At 40.1% G+C, this 18228-nt stretch overlaps 1 protein-coding gene across 4 annotated transcripts; it reads left to right on the forward strand.

Annotated features, from left to right (window-relative positions):
* Positions 1–379: 379 nt before the first annotated feature.
* LOC104589935 (Nuclear transport factor 2 (NTF2) family protein with RNA binding (RRM-RBD-RNP motifs) domain-containing protein) lies at positions 380–6500 on the forward strand. 4 transcript variants are annotated; one of them, XM_010248414.3, is made up of 10 exons: positions 380–548; positions 730–801; positions 902–1039; positions 1230–1518; positions 1605–1831; positions 2199–2376; positions 2471–2592; positions 2675–2740; positions 4491–4557; positions 5616–6500. In XM_010248414.3, exons 2-10 carry the CDS (start codon positions 757–759, stop codon positions 5879–5881), a joined length of 1398 nt encoding a protein of 465 aa, XP_010246716.1. In that variant the 5' UTR covers positions 380–548; positions 730–756; the 3' UTR covers positions 5882–6500. The 4 variants fall into 4 exon arrangements, with proteins under 4 accessions (XP_010246716.1, XP_010246715.1, XP_088752838.1 ...); XM_010248413.3 differs by having other exon boundaries at positions 399–548; positions 5601–6500; XM_088896712.1 differs by having other exon boundaries at positions 466–548; positions 673–801; positions 5601–6500.
* The last annotated feature ends 11728 nt before the right edge of the window (positions 6501–18228 follow it).

Raw genomic sequence — 18228 nt, forward strand, 5'->3', positions numbered from 1 at the left:
TTTTATAAAAATATATACATATATACATGATAAAATAATTAAAAAAATACTTGTATTTTTGTTTTTCTTATGATTTTTTTGATAATTTGTTAAATTTTACCGAACTTAAATTGAACCGGATGAGATTCGAATATCCAACTATCTTTAATAAATTCAAATGTAAGTTAACCTTTATGAGATTTGGTTCATCGCATCGGATTCAGTTATACCCCGATTCACATCCGTCCCGGAGAGACAAAAAGCTTTTCCTTGCGGCAAATACAAGCAGGGCCTTTGCCCCACCACCACCGCCTTCAAGTCCAAATCCAAATCCAAAGAAAAAAAAGGAATAACACAATTTTATTTCCAATAAATAAATCCAAAGAATACAACCAAACCCAAACACTCCTCGCCAAGTCGCAACAAACAAAAGCAAAACACCAACAAAATAAAATCCCCTCTTCTCTCTCGGCTCCTCTCTCTCTCTCTCCCTTGCTCGCGCCTCTCTCAGATCCAAAAGGAAAAACCCTAGTAAGCGCGAAACGGGAGAAAGACGAGAAGAAAACCAGGTATGATTAATCTTCCTATTTGTTTTGATACCCCCGTTTTTTAGTCCATGTCCATTGATCTCTGCGTTTAGTTCTTTAGATGTTCCTATACCTTCAACTGCCGGTAGAGTTTCCTGATGTTTAGGGTTCAAAGCGTTATTCTGTTGCTTCCACTGATGATAGTGGTTGTTACGTCTATTAGAGTATTGCTTTTGGAGCTCGATCACTAATGGCGTCGCAACAACCTGCCGGATCTTGCCCAACTGCCCAAGTGGTATATATTGAGATGGAAATCGTCTTTAGTTTTCTCTCTCCGCACTTATCTGTCTTACAGTTTGATTTGTTTTCTAAAATAATTTTTTGGTTTTTTACAGGTCGGGAATGCTTTCGTTCACCAGTACTACCATATCATGCATCAATCTCCAGAGCTTGTGTATCGGTTCTACCAGGATATTAGCAAGCTCGGCCGCCCCGAAACCGATGGCTCCATGAGTGCTGTAACAACCATGCAAGTAAGGGTTCTGCTTATTTTTTTCTTCTTTTATACCCGTTACTTTTTCATCCAATCTGGTAGAGTAAGAACTTAGAAAAACAAAACCGAGGATGTAGACCCACCGCTATTTGACAACCCAGATGTAGTGACATGGTTTAGATAGTTTTCCGGTTGTGATTTATTTTTGTTGGGCATTTGATTCTGGTCAGACTATCAATGAGAAGATACTGTCTCTCGACTATAGCAAATATAGGGCAGAAATAAAGACAGTGGATGCGCAGGATTCGTTCAATGGTGGAGTCCTTGTCCTTGTGACTGGGTATTTGACTGGGAAGGACAATGTGAGGAGTAATTTTACTCAGTCGTTCTTCCTTGCTCCCCAGGACAAAGGCTACTTTGTTTTGAATGACATGTTCAGGTACATGGAAGAGTTGGAACTTCATGATGGGAACCAGGGGTTGCCTAATGACGAGGTCGCACCTCTTGCTCCAGAGCAGGGTATGTGAAACCTTTAATTGTATGTGTTTTAGTAGGTTCCACTTTCTTTTACCTCAATTTGATGTTGAGAATCCTTGCTTCTGCAGATCTTGCTCCAGCACAGGAACATCAGTCTACGGAGCAACCAGTACCAGAAGAAGAAGTCAATGTAGAGGAAGTTTATAATCATTCTGACAATGAGGGTGATTCAGTTGTGGAAGAGGAAGCACCTGTGTCTGAGGTTGTTGATGAAATTCAGATTGAACCTCAGATGGTTACTGAGTCTAGCTCTGCTGTCCAAGAAGAAGTGCCTAAGAAGTCGTATGCTTCAATTGTAAGTGCACATTGATTCATTCAGATGTCAGAAAGTGTGGATTCATTTTTAGTTTTTACTTATTTGCGGGTTCCTTACTTTCTTATTTATGGCTTCTCATGTGATAATAATACTTTCTAGGCTTAAGCACATCACTTGATATTGCATTAGTATGGGGCATGTTCCATTGTTAATTAGTATTTACATACAGGCAATAATCTGGGTTTCTAGTAGCAAGGTTTGATGTATAGAAGCAGCTGATCTTTGCTGATGAGGTCCATATATTCTTGGCTATTTATCCTTTGATATCTTTGCTGATGGGTTCCATATATTCTTGATTATTTATCCTTTGAATATCAGATTATTAAGGTAGATATCATAATTACAGGTGAAGGTTATGAAAGAGAATGCAGCACCCCTGTCGGCTCCAGCACCTTCTCCTGTGAGGCCAGGACCAGCAAATCAAGAGCGACAGATGGCCCCAACTCAGTCACCATCTCCAGCAAATGAGACACCAGTGTCCAACTCAAATGCTGCTGAAAATGGTAGTCACCAAGAAGGAGAAGGTTTGTCATTCTGGCCTTGTTCATTTTTTAGTTCCGTAATTTCATGTAGGAGTAGTACCTGTAATAATGAAGATTATGCATATGGTTGTTGCAGGTGATGGCCACTCAATTTATATAAGGAACCTGCCACTGAATGCTACTCCCGCACAGCTTGAAGAAGAGTTCAAGAGGTTTGGACCTATCAAGGTTAATGGTGTTCAAGTTAGGAGCAATAAGGTTTATCCCACTTCAGTCACCTAAGTGGTTGATTCCATTTTTTGGTTTTATCTGTCAATTACTTATTATCCTTATTTTTCAGCAACAAGCATTTTGTTTTGGCTTTGTTGAATTTGAGGTGGCAAGTGCTGTGCAGAGTGCAATAGAGGTATACTACATCTATTGCTGTAATTGAATGCTATTTTGTTGGTGTCTTTTTTAATACACTTGTTAATGTGACCAATGATCACTAAAGATTGTCAACTGATCATTCTATTACATTTTTTATTTTGAGTTACAGGCTTTCCTTCTTTCTCTTTATCTCTCTCTCTCCATCTCAATTCCTGATTAAAGGAATCATTATATTTTCTTTCATCAGTGAATAAAACTTGATTGTTTCTTGTGTTGAATATTCCCAATCTTTCTTTTTAGTATTTTGATGTCTATTCATCCTTAGTGTGGGTTAGATAACATTTGGATGCATTGCTTGCTTTTCCTTCCAGATGTTTTCCACCTTTGGAAGGTTGTCTTTTTTCATTTTTTATTGTTTTCTTCTCACTCATCTTATAATTTCTAAATGGTTTATGTTCTGGTTCTACTTTTGTCAACTTCTATTTCATGCATCTACATTAGCCCTTCTAGTTTTTTTTTGTTTTTTATTTTTTTTTCTTTTTGGTTGGAAAAAAGGCAAGTATTCATTAATATGAAAACAAAAGGTCCTACATACAATGAGATGCTGTACATGTATACCATTAGGGACCCCCAAATAATGAAATAAGTCAACCTTAAAAAAGAAGAAAAGGTATTATCTTTAAATACATTATGAATGGACAACTGACTTCTAAGTTCTACCATATTTATCAACCCCTGCTTCCAGTGTTGATTTCTAATGAAAAATTCTATTGATAAGAAATTGTTCTACATTATCCCTTCTAGTTTATCTTCTGGAAGTTGTAATTATTGTATTCAATACTTGGAATTGTTAATTTGTTATTGAAACTATTCGGTTTTGAGATATTTGTTCTTTATTTGAGTTCTGTATGCAAGGTAGCAACTCTGATATCAAAATTTGATGGATAATAGTCACTAGGTGCGAAGAATAGATGAAAGAGGTTACATGGGATGATGGGAACTAAGTGGCATAATAGTCTCTATGGGCTTAATGGACCTAGAAATGGCAGCATGTGGATCCTTCTTTTGTTTAAATAATTGAATTCGCTTGGTTGTTTCACAATTTAGGATACAAGATGAAGCAAATCTTGTGTTTAAGGTGGTGCGGCTGCAACTTGGTTCAAATAGCTTGGTTCTGTGATTAGTATTTGAGGATAAAACTAGAAAGTGTTACCATGATATCTCCAAATTAATGGGTCTAGTAACACTTTGCATTGATAAAAAAAGAAGACTATAATCATAACAATATATTATTTTGCTTAGTGTTATCATGGCCAAATACCTAATTTTTGTCATTCAAGAATTTTGTTGAACAAGTTGTGTTTAGTCATATGGATCAACCAATAGCAAAACAATTGAGTTGGTGAGGTGGTTCCTGTGTTGACTAGTCCTGATGACTAATTCTGACAACATTGTCCTTTGAAGTAAGGTGGATTGGCCTATGTACTTTGATCATTATTGTTGTAAACAGGGGCCGTTAATTTTCCTTGTCATTAAATTGCATCTTGTGGATTACATGGGATCAATTAACCTTGGTGCATGATTGAATATTATTACTTATTATTGTGTAGTGCAGTATTAACTATACTGGTAGGTGGACATGCGCCATAGTGCACCGTGCACATATAATCTCCCATCCAATTGTTAAATTTGATGTTACTCTTTTCTTGTTTCCGAAATTCATTACTTAGCTGTTTTTGACTAAAACTTTCGAGGTATTTATCTAAATTTTACATTTTTTAATTTAGGCATCACCCATTATGATTGGAGGTCGACAAGCTTTTGTTGAGGAAAAGCGGGCATCAAGTTCTCGAGGTAAGTTGGGATAATCCTACTTTAATATTTCCTGGATATTTTGAGGTTTCAGTTACAGTAAAAGGCTACTATAAGCCTGTTGTCATTTTATATAAAATGATATCTATACTCTATATGCATAAACTTAAATTTTATTGTTGCCAAGTTTCTGACACAACCTAGGCATTTTTTAGACCTCAAGGAAAGATTTGCCATTTTTGAATTGCAAGTGGATTGGGGGCTTGAGACTCTGAGATGTAACCCAGAAATGACGATGGGCTTTATTAGTCAGTAGAAGAGGTTCTCATTTACAGCATATATCCTCCACATTGAACTGTGGAGCAAGCCATTTAGGAGGGTGTTTTGATAATAGACTGCTATGGCAGTGTTTTAGTAATTATTCTCACTGCTGGACATTTACCAAATTGACATTGCAGGTTGTCTACTTCCAGGCCTTTAATGATCTCAGTAATGAGTAAACCCAATTGACCCAGATCAATCTGATCCTAGCGCAGTGTGTGGGTCTGCATTTTGAGTCCTGATTATAATATGGTTGTTGACCGTTATTATCTGTTTTGTTGTGATTAAAACCACACATATACATGACAAAGATAACTTCCAACATTTTATATATTTTCCTAGTAGTTCAATGATAATTTCACATAAAATTTCTAAATTCTTTTGTTTTATAGGGGATGTATAAAGTATTTTGAGAAACGAGAACAAGAGATTTAACAGCCGAAGGCCCAAAGCGTGTCTTTTATAATTAGGTCTTATAGGTTATACCTTATAAGCCTTGATTGAAAATAGGTTCGGTTCTATATGAATTGGTCTTGATGTCTTATTGGTTGGTCTAAGACTAGGTTTACCTATCTGGATTAGACTTGACCTATTGACTGTTCCATTTGCTCTCATAATTGTCTCCCATAAAGGTTCTGTGTGAACCATGTAGTAGGGGATCTGCCATTGTGATGTTTAGAATATCTCCTTTTGCAGATGTAGGCCTAATTAATAAAATTATGCTGTTATTGATAAAAAATGTAGGCCTAATTAATCATGAGAAGGTGCTGTTTTTGCAGTGAATAACAGAGGTCGATTTCCAGTTGGGCGGGGAACTGGGTTCAGGAATGATGGGGCAAGAGGCCGTGGAAACTATGGAGGTGGTAGAGGTTATGGCCGGAATGACTTCAACAGGAATGAATTTGCTAACAGGAGTAATGGTGGTGGCAGGGGAGGATCTTCAAACCGTGGTGATGGAGGATATGGTGGCCGTGTGAACCGTGCTGGTTTGGCTGTTAATGAAACAGAAAAGACTGTAGCACCAAGGGTGCCTGCTACTGCTTGAAGTACTGGAAGTAAGAAGGTATAAGTTGGGCAGTGAAGCATTGTTAATGGTGATTCTTCAAGTGGTTTGATAGCAAGTGCCTGGGTTGGGTAATGCTGCATCATTGGGAATTATGAAGAGGTTCTGTATGATTTCTGTAAGCCTCATTTTTTGTTTCTTTCCCCCTCATTTCATCTTTTTGCCATTTTGGCAGAAGCGGCAGTAGGTATATGACTAGTAACCCATTGTGTTCGTGTAGTTATTTTAGCCACATTAAGTCCCCAGTTGAGGCTTTCTTTCTGTTTTTGGGATTTTTTGCAGCTTTTACATTCTTTCTGTGGGAGATTACAACCTAGTTTAAGGTTAGCCTTTTTACTTTAGGGATTTAATCGAGTGAAACAGCTGGGCAGTAAGACTGTATCCTAGTTGCTAGTTTCTTTGCTTTTTTAGATCTTTCCCCCATCTTCTAAGGGGGACTAAATGCTGAAAAATTGACATGATATGATTTATGAGGATACTGTATCTTTCTCAGTAAACGGATTGCATTGGGTCCAATGGCTTTGTATTTCTCTTCCATTTTGTTGCTTTTCAAGTATTCCTTTTTAATAAGATCTCGTATCTTGTGGATTTCTCTCTCCAAGATTTGATTCCATTTTGATCGGTGGTATGCCTATTGGTTAATTGTCTGAATTTTGCTTGCATACAAATACTGTAACACAGCTTTCTTTAATCACGGCATTTTATTGGTTTCTTAAATGTTATGGGCGATAGCCGATACTGATTTTATTCGGTAATCTTGATGATTTTGATTTTATGAAGGGAAAATTCCTGATACCCTCTGTACTGTAGGCCAAGTGTTAATTTAGTACCTTAATTTTAAAAAATGCAACAATCTAGTATCCGAAATTTTATTTTGCGATGATTTAGTACCTGGTGTAACTCACCGTAGAAGAATCACGTGATATCATGTGGGTTAAATATTTTTGAAATACCAAAACTAATCTTTATGAAAATATATGGACCATTTTACCCTTTTCTCTTCCTATTTCCCTAATACCCTTTTCTCTTCAATCCGTGTTGAACAAATGAGAGAGGAGAGAGAACCATTCAATTGGGTCGAATGAGCGAGAGAGTAGATGAGGCTTCACTCAACTCCGACATTCCTCTTCATTTTGAGCATGCCCATTCCATCCCTTTTTCTTCAAACTCGATTGAAGAAATGATAAAGGAGAGGAATGGGGAAGAAATGTGATAAGCTTCACCCCTAACATTTGACGGAGTTTTCATACCAACTCCACTCTAGAATTGCATCGCATATAGTTTTGATCTAAAAATGTTTCGGCGGAATCTGAATTGAAAGGTGGTTCCGATTTGAACAATTTTCAGATCAGAATTATGTGCAAAATGTTTCATCGAAAAATGTGGGCAAAATAGTCATCTTGTCAAGGGAATGCTGTCGTTGGAACCATTTCAGTTCTAATCAATGTTTCTTTGTTGCAAAATAACCCAGAAGCATATGTTATGATTTGGGAAAGGAAAAAGTTAGGGAAAATATTTGATTTTGGTTTGGTTTTGCAACTACTGATCAAAATGTTTGATTTTGCATACCAAAATATGTATCATACCAGAACTAATTAATATGGTAGATTAGTTGGTGAAAGCTTGTTTTCTCAAGAAAAAAGTAAAGAATATTTTGTCTAGTTCATATCATTACAAATTTTTTGATTGTACTTGCATGTTTCATAGAATATTTTGGTGGTTTTTATGTTTTGATTTGCAGAGATGTCACCTTCTCAGTCAACAAATGATAGTCAACATGTTAGGTATCTTAAATACAAGCCAAAGAATTGTAAATGTGGAAGGAGGGCTGTTATTCGGGTTTCGGAAATAAGTTATAATCTGAAAGCCACATTGTAGAGCTTCATGAACTGGTAGCTAGTTTTGATTGTTGTATTAATGATATGGAGTCCTCCCAAGAAGTAGTTACTGAAGGGTTAAAGACCAAGAGGGTCTTACTCATTGTGTTAATTGCTGTATTTTTTGGCATGTATATGTACAAGAATTAGAGTTATATGTACAAGTAGTTAATGAACTGTATCCCGATGAAATTGTATTCTAGAACTTGATCCCTTTGTGGATGGGAAGGGTTAATAGAATGTAGTAGTTCTATTATAATTGTTGTTCCTTTTGCCATTGTATTCAAGTTAATCAACTAATTAGTAGTGAAGTTCCAATGGTTAGTATCCAACAATAACTGTATTCCAATTTTTTGCATGATCTCCATTAGAATGGGATGACCAACCTTGCGCATGAGATCCAATTGTTGGTTAAAGTGATGAGGGATTGCCTATCAATAATAAGTACACTGGAACAAGTTACTTTATACAAATAACCCTTCATTAATATGAAAAAAGACTGTAAAGTAATCAACATTAGCATTCTCGCACCAATACAAACAAGGGGACTGCATCCATTCAACATTAGCATCCTTGTAAATCCCTTTCATCACCATTTACAAAAAAGTGGAAGCAAAAAATAAACAACATTTCTTCCACCATCCGCCTAAACACTATGGTTATCATATTAACACAAACCTATAAAACATTACTCCCACATCCACCATTCAAAAAACAAAAGAACAAAAAAACCATAAACTACAATTGAAAATGGGGTTCTCCATCTTAATTAACGGGATCGGAGTTTGTGTTAAGACTCCTAAGTTCTCCATCTTAATTAACGGGCAAATGACGGGGTTTTTTGGAAGTTCAAGAGGTTTGAGGCAAGGTGGCCCTCTCTCTCCTCTACTCTTCATTTGTGTCATGAAAATTTTATCTCTCTTTAGCAAGAAGGCTGCTGAGAATGTGCTTTGGGAGGGCTTAGCAATTGCTTCGGGGAAAGAAAAAGTCAATATTCTTCAATTTGCTCATGACACCTTATGCTTTGTTGATGCTTCTCCTAATCAACTGGAGGTGGTGCTTGGAATTTTGAATTGGTTTGAGGTGGTGTCTGGCCTTAAGGTTAATTTGAGTAAATCATAGATTATCCCTGTAGGTCTTGTTACAAATCTAGAAGTTTGTGTAGAAGTTATAGCTTGTTAGACTGCCCATATTCCGGTCAAGTACTTAGGGCTCCCTTCGGGAGCTAAATATACTTTCTCTCAGATTTGGAATCCAGTGGTTGAAAGAATGGAGAAGAAATTGGCTTCCTGGAAAGCTAAATACATTTCTTTTGGGGGGAGAGTGATTTTGATTAAGAGTACTCTTTCTAATTTACCTACTTACTACCTCTCCCTATTTCCTACATCTTCCAAAGTGGCTAACAGAGTGGAGCAACTACAGAAAAACTTTCTCTGGAGAGGTTGGGAGGAGGAGAAGAAGGTTCATGTTGTAAACTAGGATTAAGTGTGTCTTCCTAAGGAAGTTAGAGGGTTGGGAATAAGAAAATTAAAGAAATTCAATTCTGCCCTCCCGTGTAAATGGCTTTCGAGATTTGCAAATGAAAGAAATGCTTAGTGGAGAAAGCTGATTGTGGACAAATATGGAGTGGAGGAATCAGTTACAACTTGGGAAATGGGGAAAGAATCAAATTTTGGAAAGACTCTTGGTGTTCTGAAGTGTGTCTAAAAGATGCCTTTCCTCTCTTGTATCAAATTTCTGTAAATTAGGACTCCTCGGTGGCTGAGAATTTCAATGTTTATGATAACTCTTTCAGTTGGAACCTAACTTGTAGGAGGCGCCTCTTTGACTGGGAAATTGAGGAGTATGCAATTCTGTTGGGCTTGCTCCAGAACCAGGGGATTGACCCAAACATGGAGGATGCTTGGAGATGGAAATGGGAAGCTGATGGCATGTTTTCTATTAAGTCTATGTTTAGTAAGTTGATAAGTTCAGGTCAGGGAAACTTTCCGGCTAGGTAGATTTGGAGCTCATTCAGTCCTTCTAAAGTGAAGTTTTTGCTCTAGACAATGGCTTTAAATAAATGCCTATCCAAAGTTAATCTAGTGAAACGTGGCATTCAGATTTTGAATATGTCATGTGGCTTATGTGGTGGGGTAGTAGAAACTACTGAACATCTGGCCTTACATTGCCCAATCTCGAATTATATTTGGAGGCATTTTCTCCAAGCTTTGGAAATCAGTTGGGTAATGCCAATTTCTGTGAAGGATCTGCTATTGTGTTGGCAGATTGAGGGTCTCAGCAAGAAAGGTATCTTGGTTTGGAAGACTATCCTGGCTACTGTGCTTTGGACTATCTGGATTGAAAGAAATAACAAAAATTTTCAGGGCAAAGCTAAATCTTCAGAGGAAATGGTGTAGATAGCTGTGGGTAAACTTCTGTTCTGGGTGTTGGCATCGGAGTTGTTTAAAAATCAGAATTTGAGTCTGTTGTTTAGATCTCAGAACCGGTTGTATCTATAATTTGTGGTGGCTCTAGGCAGCCTCTAATGGCCTAGGTTCCTTTGTACTGGTTCTTATTTTAATAAATTACCTTACCTTTTCAAAAAATAAAAAAAAACAATTGCAAATGGGGTTCAATTTTCCATTCTATAGTAGCTTTATGGTTAGAAGCCTCTAGTAGTCTCCTGTATCATTAACAGAACAAGTCATTATTTAAGCAAATGCATTTCAACAAAATCATATAAGCATTAAGTTCAATAAACTCATACAAGCAAACCTTCTACTCCCTCACCCTTCTGGAGAGAGGAGAGAGAGCTAGAGGGAGGGAGAGAGGGGGGAGGGGAAATCTGATCAACTAATTCTAAGAAGTTGATTAGAAATTTTAACTGATCCCCTCCCCCTTCCTCCCTTTCCCTCTCTCTCTCCTAGCTCCTCCCCCTCTCTCTCTCTCTCTCTCTCTCCCTCACCTCTTCCTCTCCTTGTATATGATCAAACATAGGGAGAGGGAGAGGGAGAGTAGAGAGAGGGGAAAGGAGAAAGAAGAGGGGAGAGGGGAGAGGAGAGAGGAGAGAGGAGAGAGAGAGAGAGGAAAGGAGACAGAGAGCTAGAGGGAGGGAGGAGGGGAAAAATGATAAGTTGATCAGAAATCTGAACTAATCCCCTCCCCTCCCCTCCCTCCCTTCCCCTTTCTCTCCCCTCCCTCTATCTCTCTCTCCTCTCTCCTTCCCTCCCTCTCACCCATCTCTCTCTCATCTCTCATCTCTCATCTCTCATCTCTCTCTCCTCTCCTCACCTCTCCCTCTCCCTATATCTAATCATACACAAGGAGAGGGAGAGGGAGAAAGAGAGTAGAGAGAGGAGAGGAGAGAGGAGAGAGAGATGAGAGGAGAGGAGAGGGAGCTAGAGGGAGGGGGAACTTATCCCCTCCTCCCTCCTTTCTCCTCTCTTTCTCCTCTCTCCCATTTCTCTCTTATCTCTTTGTTTCCTCTCCCCCACCTCTCCCTCTCCCTGTATCCGATCAGACACAAGGAGAGGGAGAGGGAGATAAAGAGTAGAGAGAGGGGGAAAGGAGAGATAAAAGGGGAGTGGAGAGAGGAGAGAAAGGAGAGGAGAGGAGAGAAGAGAGAGGAGAGGAGAGAGAGAGAGAGCTAGAGGGAGGGGGAGGGGAAATCTGACCAGTTGATCAGAAATCTAAGTTGATCTCCTCCCCTTCCCCCTTCTCTCTCTTCCTCCCTCTATCTCTCTCTCCTCTCTCTATCTCTCTCTCCTCTCTCCTCCCCCTCCCTCTCTCCCATCTCTCTCTCATCTCTCTCTCACCTCTCCCTGTATTTGATCAAACACAGGGAGAGGGAGATAGAGAGTAGAGAGAGGGGAGAGGAGAGAGAAGAGGGGAGAGGTGGGAGGAGAGAGGAGAGAGGAGAGAGAGATGGAGGGGGGAATATGATTAGTTGATCAGAAATCTGAACTGATCCCCTCCCCCTCCCTCTGTCTCTCTCTCTACTCTCTACCATCTCTCTCTCTCTCCTCTCTCCTAGCTATAGGGAGGGGGAGGGGAAATTTGATCAGTTGACCAGATTTCTGATGAACTGATCAGAAATCTGAATTTATCTCCTCCCCCTCCCTCCCTCCCTCCCTTCCCCCTCTCTCTCTTCCCCTCCCTCTCTCTCTCTCTCTCCTCTCCCTCTCCTTGTATCTAATAGAGTAGAGAGAAGGGAGAGGAGAGAGGAGAGAGCTTGAGGGAGGGGGAGGGAAATCTGATCAGTTGATCAGAAATTTGAACTGATCTCCTCCCCTCCCTCCATTCCTCTCTCCTCCCCTCCCTCTCTCCCATCTCTCTCTCCTCTCCCTCTCCCTCTCCCTGTATCTGATCAAATACAAGTAGAGGGATAGGAGATAGAGAGTAGAGAGAAGGGAGAGGAGAAAGGAGAGAGCTCTGATCAGTTTTGCATGCAGGCTTCTAGAGGAACAGGGGCACTAAAAGAATCCATTTTCTTCTAGTTTATGCCATCAATAGTGATGTTGAAGCAGTAAATCCATGGGTTCTTAATTCATAATGTCTAGGTAGGATAATATCAGAGATTTAGAATCCCTTGAGCATTTTTTAGATGTACTAGATTGTACAAGTATCCAAGACAACTATTTTACAATTGAGATATTAAATATTGATGCCAAGTGCTTAAGTAAATATGGTCCTTTTAAGCTGAGAACCAAGTTCCACGTAAGTAGGCTTTGGTTGCATCAACAAATGATGAGCTCTCTAAAGAAGTAGAAGTGTATAAATCTATAACATAGAACTCCTTTTTATCTGCATGCTTAAAAGCAAGGTTCAAAGAAGGAAAAATCTTGATTCCAAAGTCACCAAAAAAGTTGATAACTAGGTTAACTAGGGAAAGTTGATTAGTTGACCAGATTTCTAGTCAATTAATCAGAACCCCTCCCCCCTCTCTCCCTACCCTCTCCTCTCTCTCTCTCCCCCCTCTCTCTACTTTCTATCTCCCTGAATCTGATCAGATACATGGAGAAGGGAGAGAGGGAGAGGAGAGAGGAGAGAGATGAAAGAGAGGGAGGGGTAAGAGAGAGGAGAGAGAGATAGAGGGAGGTGGGAGAGAGAGGGGGTTCTGATCAGTTGACCAGATTTCTAATCAACTGATCCTCCCCCTCTCTCTCTCCCCTCTCTCTACTCTCTATCTCCCATTCCCTCTCCCTAAATCTGATCAGATACAGGGAGAAGGAGAGAGGGAGAGGAGAGAGAGAGATAGGAGAGAGAGATGGGAGAGAGGGAGAGGAAGAGAGAGGAGAGAGAGAGAGGATAGAGAGACAGAAGGAGGTGGGAGAAAGAAAGGGGGTTCTGATCAATTGACCAGATTTCTAATTAACTGATCAGAACCCCCCCCCTCTCTCCCTCCCCTGTCCTCTATTTCTCCCCCCTTTCTACTCTTTATCTCCCTCTCCCTCTCCCAATAGTTGATCAGATATAGGGAAAGGGAGAGGAGAGTGAGAGATGGGAGAGGGGGGAGGAGAGATAAAGAGGAGAGAGAGAGAGGATAGAGAGACGAGGGGAGGGGAGATCTAATTAGTTGACCAAATTTCTAATCAATTGATGAGATTAACTAATTAGTAACCCTCCCCCTCCCCCTCCCCTCTCCTCTCTGTCTCCCCTCTCTCTCTACTTTCTATCTCCTTCTCCCTCTCCCTGAATCTGATTAGATATAGGGAGAAGGAGAGAGGGAGAAGAGAGAGAGATGGGAGGGAGGGAGGAGGACGTGGGAGAGAGAGGGAGTTCTCTGGTCAACTGATCAGAGCCCCTCCCCCTCCCCCTCCCCCTCTCTCCCTCCCCTATCTTCTCTCTCTCCCCTCTCCTTTCTCTCTCTTCCTCTCCCTCTCCTTGTATTTGATCGGATATAGGCAAAAGAAGAGGAGAGAGAGAAGGAGGGGGAGAGAGGATAGAGAGACAAAGGGAGGTGGGAGAGATATAAGGGAAGGGAGGGAGGGGGATTAGATCAGATTTACTCTCTTTCATATAGATAGGAAAACAACATAATCCTTACAAACAAACAAAACAAAGTTAGATGTGAAGAAAAAGTATCCATCAAAGTTCGAAGTTAAGACCCAAGTTAGAATTTCATCACACCATCCAGAACCATGCATATTACTGTGTAGGAGGACCACCATCCATGTTAAAGCTCTCCAACAACAATGTCTATACACCATGGTCAGTTAATTTCTGTCTCCAAACTCTTGGCTCAGAATTGGCATACAATTGTAATGAGAGTAAAGTAGAGACCATACTACATGTGAATAAAAATCAACAACTATATTTGGCACTTGGGGTCATGGTTGTTGTAGATAACTAATCTGGTGAAGAATTTCAACACTTGATGTACCAGTATGAGATGATGGTCCACCCCTCTAGTGAAGGGATAGGAGATCCATCATATGGATGGCTGTACCCTGCAGGAAGGGTGGGCAAAATTTCAAAAAATTTCTTTATCTCCCATTCGGGAATCGTATTCCCTAATTTAGAAAACAACATTTTCAAGGATCATTCATGAATCAAAAGCGAACCAGATCTAAAGCCAAAAGGGAAGAGAAGGATATACCTGATACGAAGTAATAATAACTCCCAATGTAGGTGTTCACGCATAAGGAGAAGACCAAAACCCGTCTCCACTGAAGATGACACAGTGTATGGTGAAGCAAGATCAGCAAAATGGTTCTTTAGTAAGAACCTGAATTCTTTAGTAAGAATCGAATAAGGGCTGGTGAGCACGAGTTCAGATTGTTTCTTCTAGCAAGAAATAATATCAAGAACCTTTCTTGCTCAGTTCCACAGGTGGAAATCGAACTGGGTAGGGGTGGCAAGAATTGGGGAGAGTTCTGCAGGTTGTTGGGTGTGTGAGAGTGTCTTTCAACTGAAGAATTCACCCCCTATTTATAGCCTTCTTTGGATCAGCCTCCTAATCCAATTAGGAGTGAGTTTCTTGATCCAAATATGATATTTGGATCCAGACTCTTAAATGGATAAGACTTATCTTATCCTTCAACTAATCCTAATTAGGTTATAAATCGGATTTTTCCCCCTTTTAATTAACTAATTTAAGCCCAATTTGAAATGAACTTTAGGCCCATTAAGTCACATAGCTCACTTACCCTTCAATATGCTGGCTAACTTGGTTCTCTTTGTATGGCATGAGACCCTAACATCGATTTACACATCAGCCACATGGGTTCAGCCCAACCTTTGTTACAAGGCTTGGCCAAATTCACTATAGGACACAGTGAACCCCTGAGTCCATCACCATGGGCTCTTAATGGGCCCAACATTTACACTAAATGGTCATTGGGTCCAGCCACCTTATGAAAACCCAAGGACTATGGGAAGATGCAAGATTAGCCTATCTAAAATTACCCTCAATGGTCTTACACCTAACCTCTCAGCCCTTAATGATCAAACACTGTCCGACAAGAGAGGACCTCTCCCAATATGTAGAAGACTTCTCTAAGATCTTTCATGGAGAATTGCTGCGAAATCTACACTTTCACCATAGTTAACATTCCGACATCATTCCCAATGAGTAGAATGTCATCTACATACAGAATCAAGAATGTAACCTCATTCCCATTGGTTTTCTTGTAAACACAGGGCTCATCTGGATTCTGCTCAAAGTCAAACTGTTTGATGGTAGAGTCAAACCAGATGTTCCAGCTCCTAGAAGCTTGCTTAAGTCCAAATATGGATCGATTAAGTTTACATTCCATGTGTTCCTGACCTGCAACAATGAATCCTTGCGGTTGCTGCATGTAGATATCTTCAGTAAGATCTCTGTTCAGAATGCGGTTTTGACATCCATTTGTCAAATCTCGTAGTCATGGTATGCTGCTACAACTAGCAGAATCCTAATGGATTTAAGCATGGGCACGGGCAAAAATGTTTCCACATTGTCGATTCCCTCTTTCTGAGTTTACCCTTTCGCCATAAGATGAGCCTTCTAAGTTTCAACCTTACCATCGAGGCTCTTCTTCCTCTTATTTTGCAACTAATTGCTTTTACCCTAGGGGGAAGATTTACTAGAGTCCAGACTCCATTGGTCTTCATTGAGTCCATCTCAGCTCTCATGGCATCTACACATTTCAAGGAATCTATGTCCAACATATCTTCCGTATAAGTCACGAGATCCTCCTCACTTGTCATGGTTTCCACCAAGTAACTTTCTTGGTCATAGCCGTAATGAACTGGAGGCCTGGAAACTTGGGTAAATCTTCTAGGTTGGTTATTTTTTGGAGTTGGTGGGACATCTCCCACTACCCCTGGGCTCTCCTCATCAAGAACAACTTCCTGATGAGGATTATCCAGGATGTAATCTTCCTTTAGGAAGTAGGCATTTTGACTGCAAAACACCTTTTGCTCTTTTGGAACATAGAACAAGTAACCTACAGAGCCTTTGGGGTAACTTAAAAATAGGTAATGACTGGTCTTGGATTCGTTGACATGTGGTAGACAACCCTAAATCTTCAAATCTCACACTTGGTTTCTTGCCGGTCCATAGCTCATATGGAATCTTATGAACGGATTTGGTTGGAACCCGGTCTAGCATGTAAATCACAGTTTCTAATGTAAAACCCCAAAAGGATGTGGGTAACTCTGAGTGGACAAGAAGTGAATGGACCATATCCAATAGAGTCCGATTTGTCCTCTCTGACACACCATTTAATTGTAGTATAGCAGGAGGAGCCAGTTGTGATACAATCCCATTTTCCTTTAAGTAGTCCCTGAATTCGTCAGAGAGATATTCGCCACATCGATCTGATCGAAGGCTCTTAATTTGTCTCCCAAATTGTTTCTCGACCAATTGTCTGAACTCTTTGAACTTTTCAAAGGATTTAGACTTATGTCTCATTAGTATCTATAAGGTCAAGTGTGCCTGTAGATCTTTTAGGCTTTCCCGTAAATGGCCGCTTCATCATCTTACCCTGAAGGAAAGGTTCACAGGTTGGAAGATCTTCTATAGTTAGAAAATCCAAATGACCATCATTTACCAACCTTGTGATACAATCTATACTAATGTGGCCAAGTCGGTAATGCCACATGCACGTGGGATTAACTGTATCACGAGTTCTCTTCTTGGAGATTATTTCCGATGTAGTTTCGATTATGTTTGTTTCTAGAGAAGGATGAAGAACATAGAGACCATTCTCAAGTTCTCCGTATGTGAGGAATTTATTATTCCGTTTAATAGTAATCTCACTATTAAATAAGATAGAATAACCATTCTTTTATCCGGCTCAAAGGTTCATCATGCGAGGGACGCTGTTGATATTCAGTGATCATCGACTAGAACTCTAAGGGAGCGGGTAGAGAGATTTGAATTGGACCTGTCGCTATCCGGGGTCATCCAAACACCATTTAGTGTAAATGTTGGGCACATTAAGACCTCATGGTGATGGAATTAAGGGTTTACTGTCTCCTACAGTGAATTCGTTCAAGCCTTGTAATAGAGGCTGGGCTGAACCCATGTGGCTGATGTGTAGATCAATGTTTTGGTCTCATGCCATACAAGGATTGAAGGGATGGGATATCCATCACATGGATGCCCAAGTCTTGCGGAATGGATAGGGCGAATTTCAAAAATTTCTCCCATCTTTGCAGGGAATCGAATTCCCTACTTTAGAAAACATATTTTCAATGATCAATCTTGAATCAAGAACCAAACCAGATCTGAACCAAAAGAAGTAGGAGGGAGGATGTACTGATACAGAGAAGCAATATCTCCCAATGGAGGTGTTCACGCCCTAGGAAGGATCCAAAATCTGCTCCCACTGAAGATGGCGCAGTGTAGGATGGAGCAGAATCAACAATGTTCTTCCAAAAGAACTTGACCCTTCACAAGAATCAACTGGACGACTTGTGAGTACAGCTCCAACCAACCTTTTCTTAAAAGATTGGAATCAAGATCAGATCTTGATTTCTCCCAAAAACTGGAGATTGAATTGAAGGTGATGGCGGCGGCAGGAAGGAGGCGGCAAGAGAGAATTCGCAGGGTGCAGAAATCTCTCTTCTTGTGATCTTCAGCTCTGAAGAGAATTGAACATCAATCACTAACTGTCTTCGCCCCTTTCTTCTTTCATAATCTTAAAGAGATCAGCTCCTAATTTCATTAGGAATTGTTAATCTAAATCATATTTGGGTTAGAAGTCCCTTTAAGTGATAAGGGATAACCCTTATCTTATCTGCAGATCAGATCAGCCATCTCCTAATCTAATTAGGAGGCTTCCAGATCTAAATCTCATTTAGATCTTGGACTCTCTAAGTGGATAGGGTCTAGGCCCAATCCTATCAGCTGATCCATCTCAGAATTTGCCCCCTTTTTAATTGACTGATCAAATCAGCCCAGTTCGAAATGGGCTTAAGGCCCATTTAAGGTTATGTACTCACTTAGCCTTCTAAACTGCTGCCCAGTTGGGCTTCCTTGTA

Source organism: Nelumbo nucifera, chromosome 1 (genome assembly GCF_055504915.1).
Source record: "Nelumbo nucifera cultivar China Antique chromosome 1, China Antique-T2T, whole genome shotgun sequence".
NCBI classification, from domain to species: domain Eukaryota; kingdom Viridiplantae; phylum Streptophyta; class Magnoliopsida; order Proteales; family Nelumbonaceae; genus Nelumbo; species Nelumbo nucifera.

Bases quoted from the DNA above. Each gene is read 5' to 3' on its own strand.
- LOC104589935 (XM_010248413.3), top strand. From the start codon at position 757: ATGGCGTCGCAACAACCTGCCGGATCTTGCCCAACTGCCCAAGTG. The intron at 1,832-2,198 runs GTAAGTGCACAT...TCATAATTACAG, and splicing joins AGAAGTCGTATGCTTCAATT to GTGAAGGTTATGAAAGAGAA. The intron at 2,593-2,674 runs GTTTATCCCACT...CTTATTTTTCAG, and splicing joins TTCAAGTTAGGAGCAATAAG to CAACAAGCATTTTGTTTTGG.